The following is a 17,832-nucleotide window of genomic DNA, read 5'->3' as shown; positions in this document are numbered from 1 at the left end:
TCACTAGTGCCTCAACAAACATGAAGGAAGTGTGTGAGAAGTTTCAATGATTGACAACTATTAAGTTTAGGTTAATAAGATGAATCTCATTTGTGTTACGAGTGTGCATAATAAGGAAAATCCATGTAAGTCGGAAGACTAAATGCAAGATAAGGAAAATCCAAGAAGGTCGAATACTTAATTTTTGGCAAGAAGAAGTCCATGTATAGGTCGGAAGACCAGATACAAGACAAGAAAAGTCTAAGAAGGTCGAAGATCAGATTTTTGGCAAAAGATGAAAACTTGAGTAGATTGCGGGATTGGATGTAAGAGTAGATAAAGACCCATACACGAGGAAGTTCCAGGCACACAAGTCTAGGGAACAGGAGGTTCATTTGACATGAGATAATCGAGAAATAGGGGTAGAGAAGTTTAGGCGAACTTTGACTATTAGAATGCTGAAATAGGTGTATCAATCAATTGGTAGCATTTAACAATCAATTGATACATTATAGACTTCAAGAGGGTTATGTGCTTAGGGGTTTTGGGATGATATGAGATTGAAAGTCCACTTAATAAGAGAATTAAGATGGTAAGAAATATTCGAGAAGGTGAACATGAATCACCACTCATTGAGTTTTGTATTGAATATGAAATTAGACATGAAACAACAGTTCCATAATCTCCTCAGTAAAATATTGTTACTAAAATAAAAAAATTATACCTTCAAAGAAATGATGAATGCTCTTCTATTAAATTTTAAATTGTTATAGAACATGTGAGAGGAGAAATTGCATTAATAATCAATTATCTTTTGGTGCCCTATGAATTATGAATTTGAATGAAATTTTTTTACAAATATTTATAGGGCATCTTATTAAAATATTAATGTCTAATTCAAAAAATAGTAAAGATAGGATCACAACTATTGATTCCATATTTATTAAATATGCATATGATAATAATGTTTATTGATTCCTTTTGAATGAGTCTTACATAACAGACATACAAGAACATGATAATTTGATCAAAAAATTCTTCCTTCTTTGAACATGTATTTCCCTTTAAGGCCAAATAGAATGCAAATTTCATTAAACAAACATATGAAACACTAGAACAAGAACAAAATAAATAAATTAGATGAGATTAAGCCTAGACGATGTAAAAAAAAATCATGTAAAAGAATCTTTGGTGCCACTTTTCTTATTTTATGTTGAAAAGTGAACCTCAAATCTAAAAAAAAATTATAAGTTATTCCGAAGAAAATGAGGATGAAAGGGGAAAAAACCATAAAGTTTTACATAGATCAAGAATCACTTGTGATTTCAACTATTGAATGAATGAGTCTTTAAGCTATGGCGGATGAGTCAAAAGTCATCGCATAGCAAGGTTAAGCTAGGGCATGAACCGATTCGAGTAGTGTTTGTTCAAAGCATAACATGTATATGACCACAAATTAGGATGTAGAAGTAGTACTAGAACAAGACCTTGTACTGTGTATAAGGTTTACCAGTTGGACTCTTGTCATTCAAAACTTGTGCAAATGCAGCACTTTTTGCACACCACAATAGAATGGCAAATACTTACAATCACATATCTCACAATGAATCCCCTTGCTATGTCGATGAAACCAAAGAATCCCAAATCAGATTGGAAACAATTATGAAGATGAACGCAAACAAGCAAAAGGATCTGAAATTTGAAGTCAACATATTAGGCTGGTTCAGTTCTCCTCTCACTTTTTAACAGCAAAGATCCATCTTTCATCAGTTTTGCACTAAGGCTTTTGAACCTCTCCCTCGAGTACTGCCGTGAAGCTTTCCTCCAATCTGTACCTGCCTTCATCATCGCAGCAAACTCCTCGAAACTTATTTTCCCATCCTGAGATTTAGAATAAAGGGGGGAAAAATCAACGTGAATATTTTCCAATCTATCATCCAGAAATAAAATATTGTGAATCTCAACATCCCACAAGAAAACTGAAAACAATCCTACATATGCATAAATATAATGCCTAACTTTGTTAGACTCCGTGAAGGTGCTAAAAACAGAGCTGAAATAGAAACGTAGGAAAATTTATATCTAACATTTACTGTTGGGAACTGACCTTGTCAGTGTCTACATCACGAATAATGGCATCGATGACTTCTTCATGATCTGGACCTAAGTCATCAGACAAGGAGTGCTTGAGCTCTTCAACTTCAATGTATCCACTCTTATTTTTATCAAAGTAATGGAAAGCTCTCTGCAGGTGCTCATCGTTTCCAATCCTTCTAAGGTGAATGGAGAGAGCAACAAATTCTCCATAGTCGAGGAAACCATTTCCATCAGCATCAGCCTGTCATGAGGAAGGCAAAAAGTCTAGAGAAGAGAATTTTTCAAGTTGTTGACTAGCATTTATTTGTATCTACACTCAGGCAATGAGAGTATAGTTTTGTAGATTGGTATATGTTCAGCCAAACTCTATAAACAGATTATCACTGCGGTACAGTGGTTTGAACAAACAGTATATGTTCCTTTCTAGTACTACTCTATATGTTCCTTTCCAGGATGAGCATGAACCGATTCGAGTAGTGTTGTTCATTATTTCTTTTCATTGTTCATCTAATCAAGAAAAGCAGGACAATGGCAATAATGAAGCTGCATGTTCATGCTCATCATTTCATGAGATTCAAATGAAACCATTGATTGGTCATGAGATTAACTCGCAAAGGAACAAGTTACTTATGAATCAAAGGGATAAAAGAAGCTTATGCCTTCAGCAAGGACTTACTACTTCCATTATTGCTTTGACGTCTGAATCAGTAACCTGGTGTCCAAGCTTAAGTAAACCATATTTTAACTCGTCAAAATTTATTTGCCCTTTTTTGTTGATATCCAGATTCTCAAACATTTCCTTTATGTCAGCAACCTCCTCTACTGACAAGTGTTCAGCTATCACCTGCAGCAATGCACAGTTTTAGAATGAACATAATATTTGGTGTGTCTTTGATGTTAGAATGAAATTTGTGGGAAAACATGTCAATATATGTAGCATCAACTTCACAAATGTCGATCATCAATATAAAATAGAACCCTTCTTGAAAGGAAATGTTCTTACCCTAAGAGCTTTCTTTTTAAATTTATTCATCACTGAAAATTGCTGGAGTCTTGCCCGAACAGTTTCAAGATTTACATTGGGTGCCTTACTGGCATTCTGCAGCCAAGGATGATCTGTAATGTAAACCATGAGGAAAACTTTGAGAATACAGAAAATATCACTTCTTAAAGCATAGGTATATTAACAGACATTACAACATAGTGAAAAAAAAGTATGCAGTTTGAATTTGAGGAGGAATACAGAATCAATTTCCACAAAATGGCTAAAAACAAGAGAAAGCTATAGCATAGGATTGACAGAACTCCTGATTTTCTGAAAACCAGATCAAATTAATTGTACCTGGCATAATTACTTTTTCCTTATAAAAATTTGATTCCCGAAGTAGTATTTTGTGTTTTTAACATGCTGAATACTTAATTTAGTTTAGCGACAATTCCACTCTCAACTTGTCAGCTAGAGTCACAAGACATAAGAACAGATAGGAAATGAAAATTTACCAAGCACTTGTTGAGCTGTGAAACGTGTCTTAGGATCCGGGTTAAGCATCCGCCTGACAAGATCTTTAGCATTATCAGAAATCTTGGGCCATGGTTCTCTTTTAAAATTAATGGCACTGCGAATGATTGCCTGTGCAATGCCTTGTTCGGTTTCTGTGTGATCATTATATCAGACTAAGGGATGCTTAATGGCCTATCTAACATAACACCAAATAAAAAGTGTTTTCTTTTCCTGCTCAGATTTCCACTAACAAAATTTACCTGCCCAAAACGGTGGTACACCACAAAGCAGAATGTAAAGTATAACTCCTGCACTCCAGACATCAATTTCTGGGCCATAGTTTCGTTTTAAAACCTCTGGGGCCATGTAGTAAGGGCTGCCAACTATCTCTTCAAAGCGTTCACCTTTCCAACAAAAAGATAATTAGAATATAATAGAATGCATAGTTGCTTGGTTAACAAGTACTCTGGAAAATGAACCTTAGTTGCAACTCAGGGATTTATGGATTTAAATTTCTTGTTAAAGATAGAAACTGGAAGCCAAGATGGTATCAAAAGTATTCATCATTTCAAACTGTAAATTACCTGGTCTAAAAAAAATAGATAACCCAAAATCAATTGCTTTTAAAGGGGCATTTTCCTTTTTGTTTCCAAACAAGAAATTCTCAGGTTTGAGATCTCGGTGCATCACCCCTTGCTTGTGGCAATTCTGTGGTGACATGGAAAGACATCAATACATTGCAGATTCAAAAGAAACAACACAATTTTAAGTCGTATACTTTAGAATAATCAAGTCAAAATTCCAAATCCAGCTTGAACAGACTTAGAATTGCATTTAAGAAAGAATTTAACTTGATTAAAAGAACTGACAAAAGTTTTGGCATCCTGTCCTACAAAGAGTAGGAATAATTAGTAACCAGATTGCTGCAAAATGGAGGAAATGGAAGTGTATTGTGAATTCTTGAAAACATACAACTAAAAAGTGAGTCCACAAATCAAATGGGCAGAGGCAGAACCATTTAATACAGCATCAAGTAATTAAAAAAATCTTAGATTGGATTGTCAACAAGGATATCCAACGGAATAATAGAAGCTTTTGGCAAGAGATGCTGACAACGTAAAGAGATCCAGATGCTAATGGTACAGAAATCAGAGAAGACAGCTTTTTAAGATATATTCATTTCTTCGATAACTTTTTTCACGCAATTCTTAAAAGATGGCGATTGATCTCCATGAATGAGCTAAAAAATCAATAGCAAATAGATTCTGAAAGGAGCAGTATGTACCTGAACCACTTCAACGATCGTCTTGATGACCATAGCAGCCGCCCGCTCGGTGTAGTGCGCCCTCGCAACAATCCGATCGAACAACTCCCCACCTTCACAGAGCTCCATGACGATGTGGACGGAGTCGGCATCCTCATAGGTATCCTTGAGCTTCACTATGTTGGGGTGCTCCGGCAAATGCTTCATGATCTCCACCTCCCTCCTCACATCCTCGACATCGACAGAGGTCCGCAGCTTCTTCTTGGAGATGGATTTGCAGGCGAAATGCTCCCCCGTGTGCTTGTCGGTGCAGAGGTAGGTTACGCCGAACTCCCCCCGGCCGAACTCCCGCCCGAGGTCGTAGCAGCTCTTGATGTCGCGGCCGGTCGGATGCTTAAGGACCTCGAGAGTGGGCCTGGGTTGGGATTCTCGGCTGGGATCGACCGCGTAAGGGTTCCGCCGACCCTCTTTGATGCTGTCCGAAACGACGGCGACGGCGCAACAATTACCCATCGGAGTTTACAGAGATTTCAACCAGGATGCAAGCTTTCGTCTTCCTCAGATTATACCAATCAGATCAACTCTTTTCCCCAAAAAGAAAATAATCACAAAAAGTCTAGTCTTTTCGCCAAAGTTACCAGCAAAACGTCCCCAAATCCCAAACTTCCAGGAAAATCAAATCTATTGATTCGCTCCTTTCAAAACCACTACTCTACTCTTCTGGTTACCTCCAAATCGGACGAAGCTTCGGAGCTCTTCCCAATCTCTGCGTTGTATCTACCCCTGCAATCCCAACTGTGGCAAAGGAAGGGTTTTTATGGGATTGATTCCCGGAATCTAGAAATGATGGATTAGGAAAGATCGGAACTTGGAAGAGAAGGAAGAAAGGCGAAGGAAGTTAGAACGCTCCAGCACTGCAGGTGGGCGGCGGCGAGTGCGGGTGAAGTCTCCTGCCGAACGAACTTGGAAAAGGAAAGGAGCAAACGGGGCGCCAAAATCTCGTCTTGTTTACCATTTTGACAGCTAAAATTTAGCAAATATTTATATTTTGTCCCTCTTGTTTCTATAATTTATTTGTTTCATTAAAATATCTTCACATTTTTTAAATTGACATTTTATTGTAAGATTGGAAAGTCATCCTCCCCTTCATTCATCGTCGTCGTTCGTCGCCGTCCGATCACCGTTGGCCGCAATTTCAGACTCGTTGGAATCACAACTCAACGGCGCACACATTGGCATCGGATTCTGGCCGGATTGTGGCCGGAATCCGGCCGGAATCCGGCCAGAAACGCGACAGAGGATCTGTTCGGCGCTTTCAGCGGAAATCGGCCGGAATCCGGCCGTATCACGGCCGGAGACCGGCCGCGGTCGACGCGCCGACGCCGGGCGCGTCGACCGCGACCGGTCTCCGGCCGTGATTCGGCCGGAATCCGGCCGATTTCGGCCGGAATCGCCCAACAGAGGCTCTGTCACGTTTTTGGCCGGATTTCGGCCGGATTCCGGCCACAATCCGGCGGGAATCCGGGTCCGGCCGGAGCGCCGGCGAGTTGGCCTTCCAACGCATCCGGTCCGGCGGCCGTTGGTGGTCGGACGACGGTGAACAGTGGCGGAGAAGCAGCGAACGTCGGAGGAGTCGCGGAGGGGTGCGCAGGATTTGTCGCGCGGCATATCAAAACCGTATATATATATATATATATATATATATATATATATATATATATATATATATATATATATATATATATATGATATCCTGCACGAGTGATTTGCGCAACTCCGTCCGCGACATCTGACGTGGCGAGGAGTTTCACTGTGCATCGTCCACCGTGGCGGCCGAAACGAAAGAAAACCCTACAAAATCCTGCCTCTCCTAAATCGCGCGGCCAAACCTCAAAATCGCGCCGCTTCCCTCACCCTCGTCTGCTCTCCACGACGATTCTGAGATCCCTAAATCGGCCTTTCTGCTCCCTATATATACATGATTTTGATATTCTGCACGACTGTCTCGTGCACGGCCATGCGCGACTCGCGATCCACCGTCCATCACACGATCAGAGCCAGATCTGACCGTCCAAATGTGGGAATGCACAGTGATCCGCCCGCCCGACCCCCGTCGCTTCCGACCGCCCTTACCTCGTCGTCCGATCATCGCCGACCGCCGAGTAGGGCCCGATCGACGCGCCACTCGTCGACGCGTCAGCCGACGTCGAATTCCGGCCGAATTGCGTCGTATTCCGGCCACAATCCGACCGGAATTCGACGCCGACCGACGCGTCGACGAGTGGTGCGTCGATCGGGCCCAGTCCGATGGGCGGCGGTGACCGGACGGCGCGGCAAGGGTGGCTGGAAGTGGTGGGGGTCGATTGTGTCGCACACGGGGTCGCGCAGAATATCATATATATATATATATATATATATATATACGAGTTTGATATTTTGCGCGACTCTTTCGTGCGCGTCTGTGCACGACACAGCGATCCACCGTCCATCACGTGATCACGTGCAGATCTGACCGTCCAAATGTGGGAATGCACAGTGTTCCGCGCCCGACCCCCACCGCTGTCGCCGCCGTGCCGTCCGACCACCGCTGGCCCGGGCGCGATCGACGCGCCGCTAGCCGGTATGTCGGCCAGCATCGGATTCCGATCGGATTGTGGCCGAAATCCGACGCAATTTGATCGGAAACGCGGTCGGCAGTGGCGCGTGTCGATTTCCGATCAAATCGCGGTCGGAGACCGACCGAGGAAGGACCGCCGTCGCACGCCGGTCCTTCCTCGGTTGGTCTCTGGTCGTGATTTGCTGAAATTCGATCGTGATTTGGCCGAAAACCGCGTGTGCCACTGCCGGCCGCATTCTGACCAAATTGCGTCGGATTACGGCCACAATCCGGTCGGAATCCGATGTCGGTTGAAGCGTCGACGAGTGGCGCGTCGATCAGGCTCAGGCCGGCGGTCGGCGATGGCCGGATGGTGCGGCGAGGGCGGCGACAACGGCGATGAGTCGATTGTATCGTGCACGGGATCGTGCAGTGTGGGTCGTGGTGTTAACAAGTGTATGTTGACTACAATTTTTAAATGTTTAACTAAAAAATTTAAAAATTACTTTACACCATCAAAAATTTCACGAACTTAATTTGTAAATCATCTAAGAAAAATTAGAGCTTTTTTAAGTTGATCTGTACTCGTCGTTTATTCTGTAATGTGATACGCTTAGTATTATGCAACAAATAGTGGGGATAATTTGATCAAATTTTAAATTCAAAAAGTAAAATAATAAGTGAAAAGTATTATTCGCATTTAAGAAAATAAACAACAGGACCAAAAACAAATTATCATCATTAGAATGTGCCGGCTCCAGCAAGGACCGGCTTAGATCGATGCTAACCGGCTTTGACCGATCCCGTATCATATTTTTAAATATGTTTTTAAATTATTTTTATGATATTTATCGAACCGCCGCTTGTATACACATTTGTCTGTCCCATCCGATTCCAAATGGGGAACGCAATCAAAGGATGCTGAGCATCTGGATTGGTTGCCGTGTGCGCTTCCCGATTTACCCTGGTGGTCGGTGGGAAATTTCTGTGGGACCGGACCGGCCACCCCCAGGGATTGAGTCCATGAGACTGACTGGGATTTATCATTTTTTTTCTGTCCCATCCGAGCCGCCAAAGTGTATTTTAAATCTTAAAAAATAAATTACATTATATGAAAATTTTAAACTAAAATTGGTGTCCTCGGAGAAAAAAAAATTGAATTATATTTATTTGATAAGAAAAGAAATCTTACCCAGTCAAAGATGATTGGACAATAGATAAGGTTGGAAGATCTAAAGTAGTAAATTATAGATAATGGAAGTCCTAATATATTATAGTTGAATTAAAATTGGTTAAGAGGAAGTCTTATTAGGTCGTTCAGGGTGAAGTATTAGAGGAGTCTATAGGTAAGAAAAAACTTAGTAATACTTGACAAGAATGAAATCTAAGTCGGAGTTGATTTATACTAGATAAATAAAAATAAACTGACAAACAAGGAGTCTTTTGGCATAGTATAGATCTAGTCTTTGTGTGAATGGATTTAGAGTATCGATCAACTAGAAAAGAGGAGAAGTCAACTAATAAACTCAAAATTAGAAAGACATGTTTTAGTCAAGTTCGAGGTTATAAAAGTCAATTGTTATAAAGTAACTGTTGATTATTAAATTTAAAATAGTCAACTGATAAATTTGAAACCATAAAATTGTGATTTGAATAGATTCATGATTTGGACAATCAACTGATGTTAATATTAATCGACTGATGGTTGAGTCAATTAAGCAATCAACTCAAATTGAAATAATAGTAAAAAAATATTTACAATCGTCTAAATTAATTGGTGCAGTCGACTAATATTAAAATACAAATATGTTGACTACACGAGATCTAGATAAAAGTTTGACAACTGTTGAATTCTATCCAACAACAATAACGTAATCAACTTGAAGGAAGGTATCGATAACAAATACTCGATTGGAGGGCGGCAAACAATCAATTGATCAACAGGTTCAAATCATGGATGAAAACTCTATAAATAGAGTTTCGTGGAGATTTTAGAACAACTTTTGATCATCTATTTGAGGAGGTTCTTGAGCAAGTGTTCATGAATTCCAAAGCCTTCAAGGAGAAAAGAATAGCAAACAAAAGTAACTAAACAAGCAAGAGTTCCTAGTTTGTAATTTATTTTATTGTATCAATTTATATTATGCTTGTAGTTTTTATTGTACTATGTTTCTTCAGCTCCCAAAGATACTCGAGAGAGAAAGTAGATATTACCAGGATTGATCCATTAACTAATAATAAATCATGTCCTACCATGAATCCTAAATCATGTAAAATATTAATTTGTCTAGTGAATAAAATAGTTTTCTTAAATTAATTAGTAATATTAATTGCCACCCAGGTAACACCTCGCTTGAATTCACTAGATCATGTTTTCAGCACACTTCACACTAGAATACCATTGTTAGAACTCGTGCAAGTTAGAGGGGAAGGAAGGCAAATAGCTTCGATCACATTGATAGATTGTGCAGCAAAAACTTGAAACAAATTCGACACCGAATGCAAAACACTAATATTTTTTATTTTACTTAGTTCATCGTCTCCTAAGGCAATTAAATCCAAGGCTTAGTATTAATGACTATCCCACTATCCTTCTCCTTCTCAAATACTTTTTAAAGCAGAAAAGTCTCTTACCAACAGTTATGTTTTACCTTAGCAATCGATTGTTAAACACCAACAATCTATTGTTATGCCTAACAATCAATTATCAATCCATAGTAATTGATTACATCACCTATTGTACGTCGTTCTAGTGCTAGCAATCAATTACTACTGTAGCAAAAGCACTATAGCAGAAAACCCTAACTCAGTTATTATATCAAACCTCGAAGTTACTATAACTATTATGTTTGTGAGATGTCCTGTATTATTTTTTTATTTAATAATAAATAAAATTCACTAATTAAGTGCATATTTTCATGTGTTTGATTGGATCTTAAACTTATTTACTAAATGTCTGCAATACAATTCATAGCATGAGAGAATTTGTGATTGGATCACAACTTGTGAGTATCTCTACATGTGTAATTATCAATGTATTAAAATTATCCATAGTCGATGAATTGATGAACATGGACATCATCGATTCTGTTAAGACTAGTATGTTTAAACTCTTTAGTTTGACAAGCAGCTGTTCTCACTGGCTGGAGACATTAGATGTTGAGAATTAAACGTGGATGATGGTTAAAGGTAACCAGTTTATTGGAGTGACCTGCCAAGAAACTTCATATGGTTTGATTCATTTGTCAATGAAGATCTCACTACAGCTTAAGTGCGAGTTTCTTTTGACTTGCGATATTCAAGTCACCTTAGTTATAGAGGTTTATACTTTGACATCTTAAGCAAATATCTCTAAGGAGATGTGAATCTGGGATGATTGGGTATAAGTCAACGTGTCTGAAGGTGTTTAAATAACTCACAGAGGATTTATCGATCTTTGTAAAAAGAGATGTATACCCTGCGATCACTTGTTAGGATTATTACTAAAAGTCTTTCGTCAAAGCATCACATGTCAAGAGTATGACACTCTTGGATACATGTACAAGTAACTTGAATCCACAAGATAAGAAAGCAACTTAGACCGATTTATGTTGGTCATCCATAATTAACCATTAATTATGGATCGATCATGAGTGACACCTGATAGTATATCATGACCCCCAATTAACCATAAAATCACTGTTGATTCTAAAATCACTTCTGAACCCTTCCCTTCAACCGTTACAGTTGATCGTGCCTCTATTTCTTTTACGCATCTTATACCCGCTTAATTTAGGACATGGTCTATGTGTCAGTCCCTACTATGCTAACTATGTCACACCAAGCTCAAGCTGTAGTTTCTTTTCCTGCGGATTCAAGTTACTCAAAATAATTGTCCAAAAGGACCATCCTCTTGACGTATTATTGCTTTGTCCTTACGAGTAACAATCTTGATAAGTGATTATAGGGTATACGTCTCCTAGTTAAAGGAGTGGTGAATCCTTTATTGGCTAGTCAAACACCTTCAGACACTTTGGCTTATACTCAATCATCTCGGGTTTACACCTCTGTAAAGGCGCTTGCTTAAAATGTCAAAGTATAAGTCTCCATAACCAAGATGACTTGAATACCTCAAGTTGGAGGAAACTCGCACTCGAGTTGCAATAAGATCTTCATATACATTCATATATACAACCATATGAAATATCATAGCAAGTCACTTTTAATAAACTAGTTATCCTTAATCAGCATTCATATATTAACTCTCAACATCCCAATATTTTCAGCCAGTGAGGATTGGATGCTTAGTAAAACTAAGGAATCTAATATATGCTAGTCTCACAGAATTGATGATGTCCAATCTCATCAATTCGTCGATTAGAAAATATTTCAATACATACATAGTTACATATGTAGAGATATCTATTAATTATGATTCAATCACAATTTCTCTCATGCTATACATTGTATTGTGAACCTCATTAATTGAGTTTAAGATCAAATGAAATACATAGAGAATATATACTCAAATAACGATTTTATTTATCTAATAAATAATACAATATCTAAGGTGATTGTCTTAGGACACCTCTCAAATATAATAATTCGATCAACCTTGACCTGATTAGACTTTACCCTCGCTAGTCATCCGGTCGACTTTGACTTGACTAGACTTCTCTAGTCATCTAGTCAACATTGACCTGACTGGATTTCACTCATTTCAAACATTTGATCATGTTTAGGTTAACACTTGATCAAACTTGATCAGACACAACTATATTGTCAAACATCAAAACTCTAAAGGTTGATTGTATCAACAGAAGCTTCCCATTCTGAATGATAGAGGTAGTCAGATATCATATCCGAATCCATCTCGGGGATCCATTTACAAATTTGAGCTCCTTTGATGATTAGTCCGATGACTTATTAATATTGAGGGCTCTAAGAATGTAGCTCCTTCTTTCTCTAGCTCTTTGCTCCTTCCAATGATTAATCCGGTGAAGAGTGACCTAGCTTTGATAGTACTTGTTATTGTTGGGATCGTCCTAGTACAATGCGTGTGTTTACATGCTTCAGAAACATGCGCAGCAGAAATAAACAAATAATTAACAGGAATTATTACAACACATGCATGGTAAAATAGGAAATAACATGTACAAAGCATGGCAGGAAATTAAAATTTTCAGAATAATAAATTATTCTACGCGCACAATTAAAAATTTCAGAATAAAAGATTATTCTAAACGCGTACCTCACGGATGATGACGTTGAGGACTATTGGCATCAATCGAGCGGTCCTCGTCGAAGTCCCGCCTCTACTAGTGATCCACGCCAAGCTCTTGTCTGGATGGCTTCGGAAGCCATGAGTCGCGTCATCGTCTTTAGTACTAGTCGATGATCGATGACAATCGATTCAAGAGAAGCCTTATTCCGGAAACTACGCAATAACATTTGTCGCGATCGTTCCGGAACTTTTTAACTATTATCGAGAATCGTATTCCCGATATAGTTTTTGATGGTCAACCTTTGACCACCAATAACGGACAAATAGCCGAAACTTTTTCGACGTTGATGAAAAATTTTTCGGAAGCTTCACAAGCTTCCGGGAAATTGATGGACGATCGTCAAACGACCGGGGTTGATCGAGCATGATTGGAAGAGTTATCAACAACCTTTCTTTTTCGACAACGGTTATCCTCGATGAACATTTCACGGCCATCGGCAATCCTTCACAAGAGCACTGATGGCTAAAAATAAACTTCGAAGAACACGAGCTTAACCAATTGCCTTCTCTCGGGCAAACAAAAACAAAGTCTATTGTTGTTTTCCCTCACAGCTGAAAACAAATGATGGTTCGGCTTCTTCTCATGGACAAAGAAGAACTTCTCCTTCCTCTTCGGCGAGCAACGAAGAGAACTTCCATCTCTGGCCACAATCTCGGCAGGATGGAGAACGGCGCCCGATCCAAGGTTTTGCCTTGCTTCTCCAACGGCCAGCCAACCAAGCGAACAACCAGCCTTCTGTGCCACAGGAAGAAACCAGTGGAGAAAAGGCGCGCAAGATCACCGGAACAGAGGCCAACCAAGTGAACAACTAGCCTTCTGCGCCGCGGGAAGAAACCAACGGAGAAGAGGCGCACAAGATCGTCGGAACAGAGGCCAACCAAGCGAACAACTAGCCTTCTGTGCCACAGGAAGAAACCAGCGGAGAAGAGGCGTGCAAGATTGTCGGAACAGAGAGTGCTGGGGTTCTCCTCCTTCCTCCTCGCGGTCGGCTCTCCCTTAGCTTCTCCGACGAAGAAAAGCGATGCCGCCGATGGGAAGAAGAAGAAGCCACACCATGAAATCGCGATCAGCCCTTTTGCTTCTCTGGCCAGGGCGAGCAGATAAGACGCCGATGGCGGCATGTCGCGTGGAGAAGAAGATGCCGCGGCGTGTCGCGTGGAGAAAAAGATGTCGCGACGGGGAAGGGACAAGCTGTGGAATCGCGATTTTCATTGAGAAGCTACAGTACATATAGGTTTGGGTGAATCGGATCAAGCGGCGCGGGCTGGGCTGAACCGGACTAATCAGATTAATCCTAATTACTGTAGTAAATCAGATCGGATTCAATTTTGGTTCGCTTGGTTTAATAATCAAACGACCTTCGATTTGATCCAAACTAGTTTTGTTCAATTCATCTTCTAACACTGGAACTTTCACTGGAAAGTTGGCCAACTTAAAATATTAAACTGCTTTCATTGAGAAGGAATTACGGTGCATGCCATTGGGAATCACATGCTTAATGGGAATTCGAAGAATCATCTCTTTCTTGGAAATTATAGCTGTCCTTTTCATGCATCTAGGAATCTACATAATCTTAGTATTTAATTATCTTTATAATTACTAGTACCAAAGTTCTTATTTTCAAGGTTTTGAGAACATGCAAGCTTATTTATTGACTCACTTGGAGGGTTGTTCCAAGTCTTCCCTATATATTGGTCTCGTTTGTAAGCTTGTAGGCAGGGTTTTCTGGAAATTAAGAATGATCTTGAGCTCTTAAGCTTGTTAGAAGTTGTTATCTTCTACTTATCTTGCTCTAAACTCTTTTGGTGGATTCCTAGAGTGGTGAGTATCGAGAGGTTCCTTGTATTACCTCCTGCGTCTCTAATTTCTCGGTGTCAAATTGGTATCAGAGCGTGAGGTTCACAATGGCTAGTCGGAGAAGACAAAGGCCAAATGGTGGTGATCCTGTCGCTCGTCAAAGAGACCTTCGCGACATCGAGTTGGATGACTTACGGAGACAAGTGCAGCAACTCGAACAACGCCTTGCGCGTGGCGAACATCGTGAACATGATGTTGATGGTCATGATTCAGATGGTGGTTCTACAAATAATGATGTGGATTTCAATCCATTTCATGCTGATAATGACTCAAGTGATCGTGCATCTCGTGGTCCACGGTTCCGAAGAAACAATATCCGTAACAAGTCTTTTGATTTTAAAGTTGATATTCCAGATTTTGAAGGAAGAAATGATCCCAACGAATTCATTGATTGGCTCAATTCTGTTGAGAGAGTCTTTGAGTTCAAAGATGTTCAAGAAGATAGCAAGGTGAAGCTGGTGGCTGTCAAGTTAAAAAAATATGCATCCATTTGGTGGGAACACCTTAAGAAGCAGCGTGTGCGTGATGGCAAGAAAAAGATCAGAACGTGGGACAAAATGAAGAAGGAGTTAAGGAGGAAATTTTTGCCGGCTAATTATCGGCAAGATGCTTTTCTTAAATATCACAACTTCAAGCAGAAGGATCTGTCTGTGGAAGACTACACGGCTGAATTTGAAAATCTCATGATGCGGTGCGATGTTTTGGAGCCGGAAGAACAAACTATTGCTCGTTTTCTTGGAGGGCTGAGGTATGAAATTGGGAATATGGTCCAATTGCAGCCATATTGGACATATAATGATGTATGTCAGTTGGCTCTCAAGGTTGAAAAACAACAAAAAGAATCGAGTCGTTTTGGGGGACGTTTCTTGTCAGGTGGTGGTGCTTCTAACCGGGGAAGTGCTTCTACTTCCAAAAACACTCCAGTTGCAACAGATGTCAAACAGAAATCTACTACAAGTAAGGATGGTGGTACTGGTTTTGTGAAATCAAGTGGTCCGACTAATCAGAAAACTTGTTTCAAGTGCAAAGGGTTCGGACATTTTGCTGCCGATTGTCCAAATCGAAGAATCATTACCCTCGTTGAGGAAGATTATGAAGAGGAGAAGGAGGAGACAACACCCATTTATGATGAATATGACGAGGAAGGAGATATCACTTATGAAGATCATGGGGAAGCTTTGGTGATACGGCGAAGCCTCAACACCACCTATGTTCAAGATGATTCATGGCTTCGTACTAATATTTTCCACACTAGATGCACGTCACATGGCAAGGTGTGTGACGTCATTGTCGATGGAGGGAGCTGCGAAAATGTTGTGGCTACAACTATGGTGGAGAAGCTGCAATTAAAAACCAAAGATCATCCTCGACCTTACAAGCTATCATGGCTTCGGAAAGGTAATGAAGTAAAGGTAAATAAACGATGCCTTGTTCAATTTTCTATTGGAGACAAGTACAAAGATGAAGTTTGGTGTGATGTTATTCCTATGGATGTTTGTCATTTGCTTCTTGGAAGACCTTGGCAGTTTGATAGGAAAACGCAACATGATGGATTCAAGAACACCTATGCTTTCGTAAAAGATGGCGAGAAGATAATTTTGGGGCCGTCAAGAATGAAGGACGTTGTTAAACCATCAAAGGAAGAAGGAAATAATTTGCTCTCCAAATCGCAAATTGAGGATGCCATGAAAGAATCCTTGGAGGCGTTTGCCTTGGTGGTTCTGGAAGAAAACGAGGAGGGTAATATCACGCCACTACAAGTGCAGCCTCTTTTGCAAGAATTTACTGATGTCATACCTGAAGAAATTCCTCCAGGCCTTCCTCCCATGCGAAACATTCAGCATTGTATTGATCTAATCCCTGGTGCGTCGATCCCAAATAAAGCTGCTTATAGAATGAATCCTAAGGAACATGAAGAGTTGCAGCGACAAGTTGAAGACTTGTTGGCAAGAGGTCTTGTGCAAGAAAGTAAGAGCCCTTGTGCCGTTCCAGCACTTCTTGTGCCAAAAAAAGATGGTTCCTGGCGTATGTGTGTTGATAGTAGAGCGGTGAATAAAATTACGATCAAATACCGCTTTCCTATCCCTCGCCTTGATGATCTTCTTGATCAACTTCACGGCTTCAAAATTGGTTCAAAGATTGATTTACGGAGCGGCTATCATCAGATTCGAATGCGGCCTGGAGATGAGTGGAAAACCGCTTTTAAGACAAGAGATGGTCTTTACGAGTGGTTGGTTATGCCATTTGGGCTTTCTAACGCACCCTCTACGTTTATGCGGCTTATGAATCACATGTTTAAACCATTCATTGGGAAGTTTGTTGTTGTTTATTTTGACGATATTCTTGTGTACAGCTCCAACCCAGAAGAGCATTTAAATCATCTTCGGCAAGTTTTTGGGGTGCTAAGAGAACAGAAGTTGTATGCCAACTTGAAGAAATGCCACTTCTTCACCAACAGCCTCACCTTTTTGGGCTACAATATTTCTTCCGAGGGCATCAAGATGGATCGGAACAAGATTGAAGCTATTCTAAGTTGGCCAATTCCTAAGACGCTTCATGATATTCGTAGTTTTCATGGCTTGGTTTCATTTTACCGCAGGTTTATCAAAAATTTCAGCACTGTCATTGCTCCCATGACTGAATGTTTGAAAGGTGGCAGCTTCAAGTGGACGGAGGAAGCATTAAAAAGCTTTGAGCTTCTCAAGAACAAAGTCACGGAGGCTCCAATTTTGCAACTTCCAGATTTCGGAAAGGTGTTCGAAGTGGATTGCGATGCTTCCAATGTGGGGATCGGAGGAGTTCTCAGCCAAGAGGGCAGACCCATTGCTTTCTTTAGTGAGATGATGAATAATTCTCGGCGCAATTATTCTACATACGACAAGGAGTTCTTTGCCATTGTTCGCACCTTGGATCATTGGCAACATTATCTCCTACACAAGGAGTTTGTTCTCTTCTCGGATCATGAAGCTTTGAAACACTTGAACTCACAACAAAAGTTGAACCCGCGGCATGGCAAATGGGTCGAGTTTCTGCAAGCATTCAACTTTGTGATCAAACACAAGTCTGGCGTGCTAAATCGAGTGGCGGATGCTCTTAGTCGACGACATTCTTTGTTGTCTACTTTGCAATTGCAAGTGCTTGGATTCGAGGTGATAAAAGATCTCTACAAGGATGATTCATACTTTGGCAGAATCTGGGAGGAAGCTTCAAAAGCTCCATTCAAGTTTTTCTTGATTGATGGTGATTATCTCTTCAAAGGTACATTATTATGCAT

General features: G+C 40.3%; 1 protein-coding gene across 1 annotated transcript; it reads right to left on the bottom strand.

Moving 5' to 3' along the window:
* Positions 1-1,497: 1,497 nt before the first annotated feature.
* LOC141830222 (calcium-dependent protein kinase 20-like) lies at positions 1,498-5,585 on the bottom strand. Its single transcript, XM_074717705.1, has 8 exons — positions 4,863-5,585; positions 4,162-4,285; positions 3,838-3,981; positions 3,577-3,729; positions 3,080-3,192; positions 2,753-2,920; positions 2,087-2,317; positions 1,498-1,860 (listed from the first exon to the last, which is right to left on the bottom strand). Exons 1-8 carry the CDS (start codon positions 5,352-5,354, stop codon positions 1,693-1,695), a joined length of 1,593 nt encoding a protein of 530 aa, XP_074573806.1. The 5' UTR covers positions 5,355-5,585; the 3' UTR covers positions 1,498-1,692.
* Between the last annotated feature and the right edge of the window lie 12,247 nt (positions 5,586-17,832).

This window comes from Curcuma longa, chromosome 5, assembly GCF_044706935.1.
Source record: "Curcuma longa cultivar G26 ecotype Majalengka, Jawa Barat chromosome 5, ITB_CL_G26_1.1, whole genome shotgun sequence".
Taxonomy (NCBI): Eukaryota; Viridiplantae; Streptophyta; class Magnoliopsida; order Zingiberales; family Zingiberaceae; genus Curcuma; species Curcuma longa.
The sequence above is the reverse complement of the archived record's forward strand: the minus strand, read 5'-3'. Positions and strand labels throughout refer to the sequence as shown.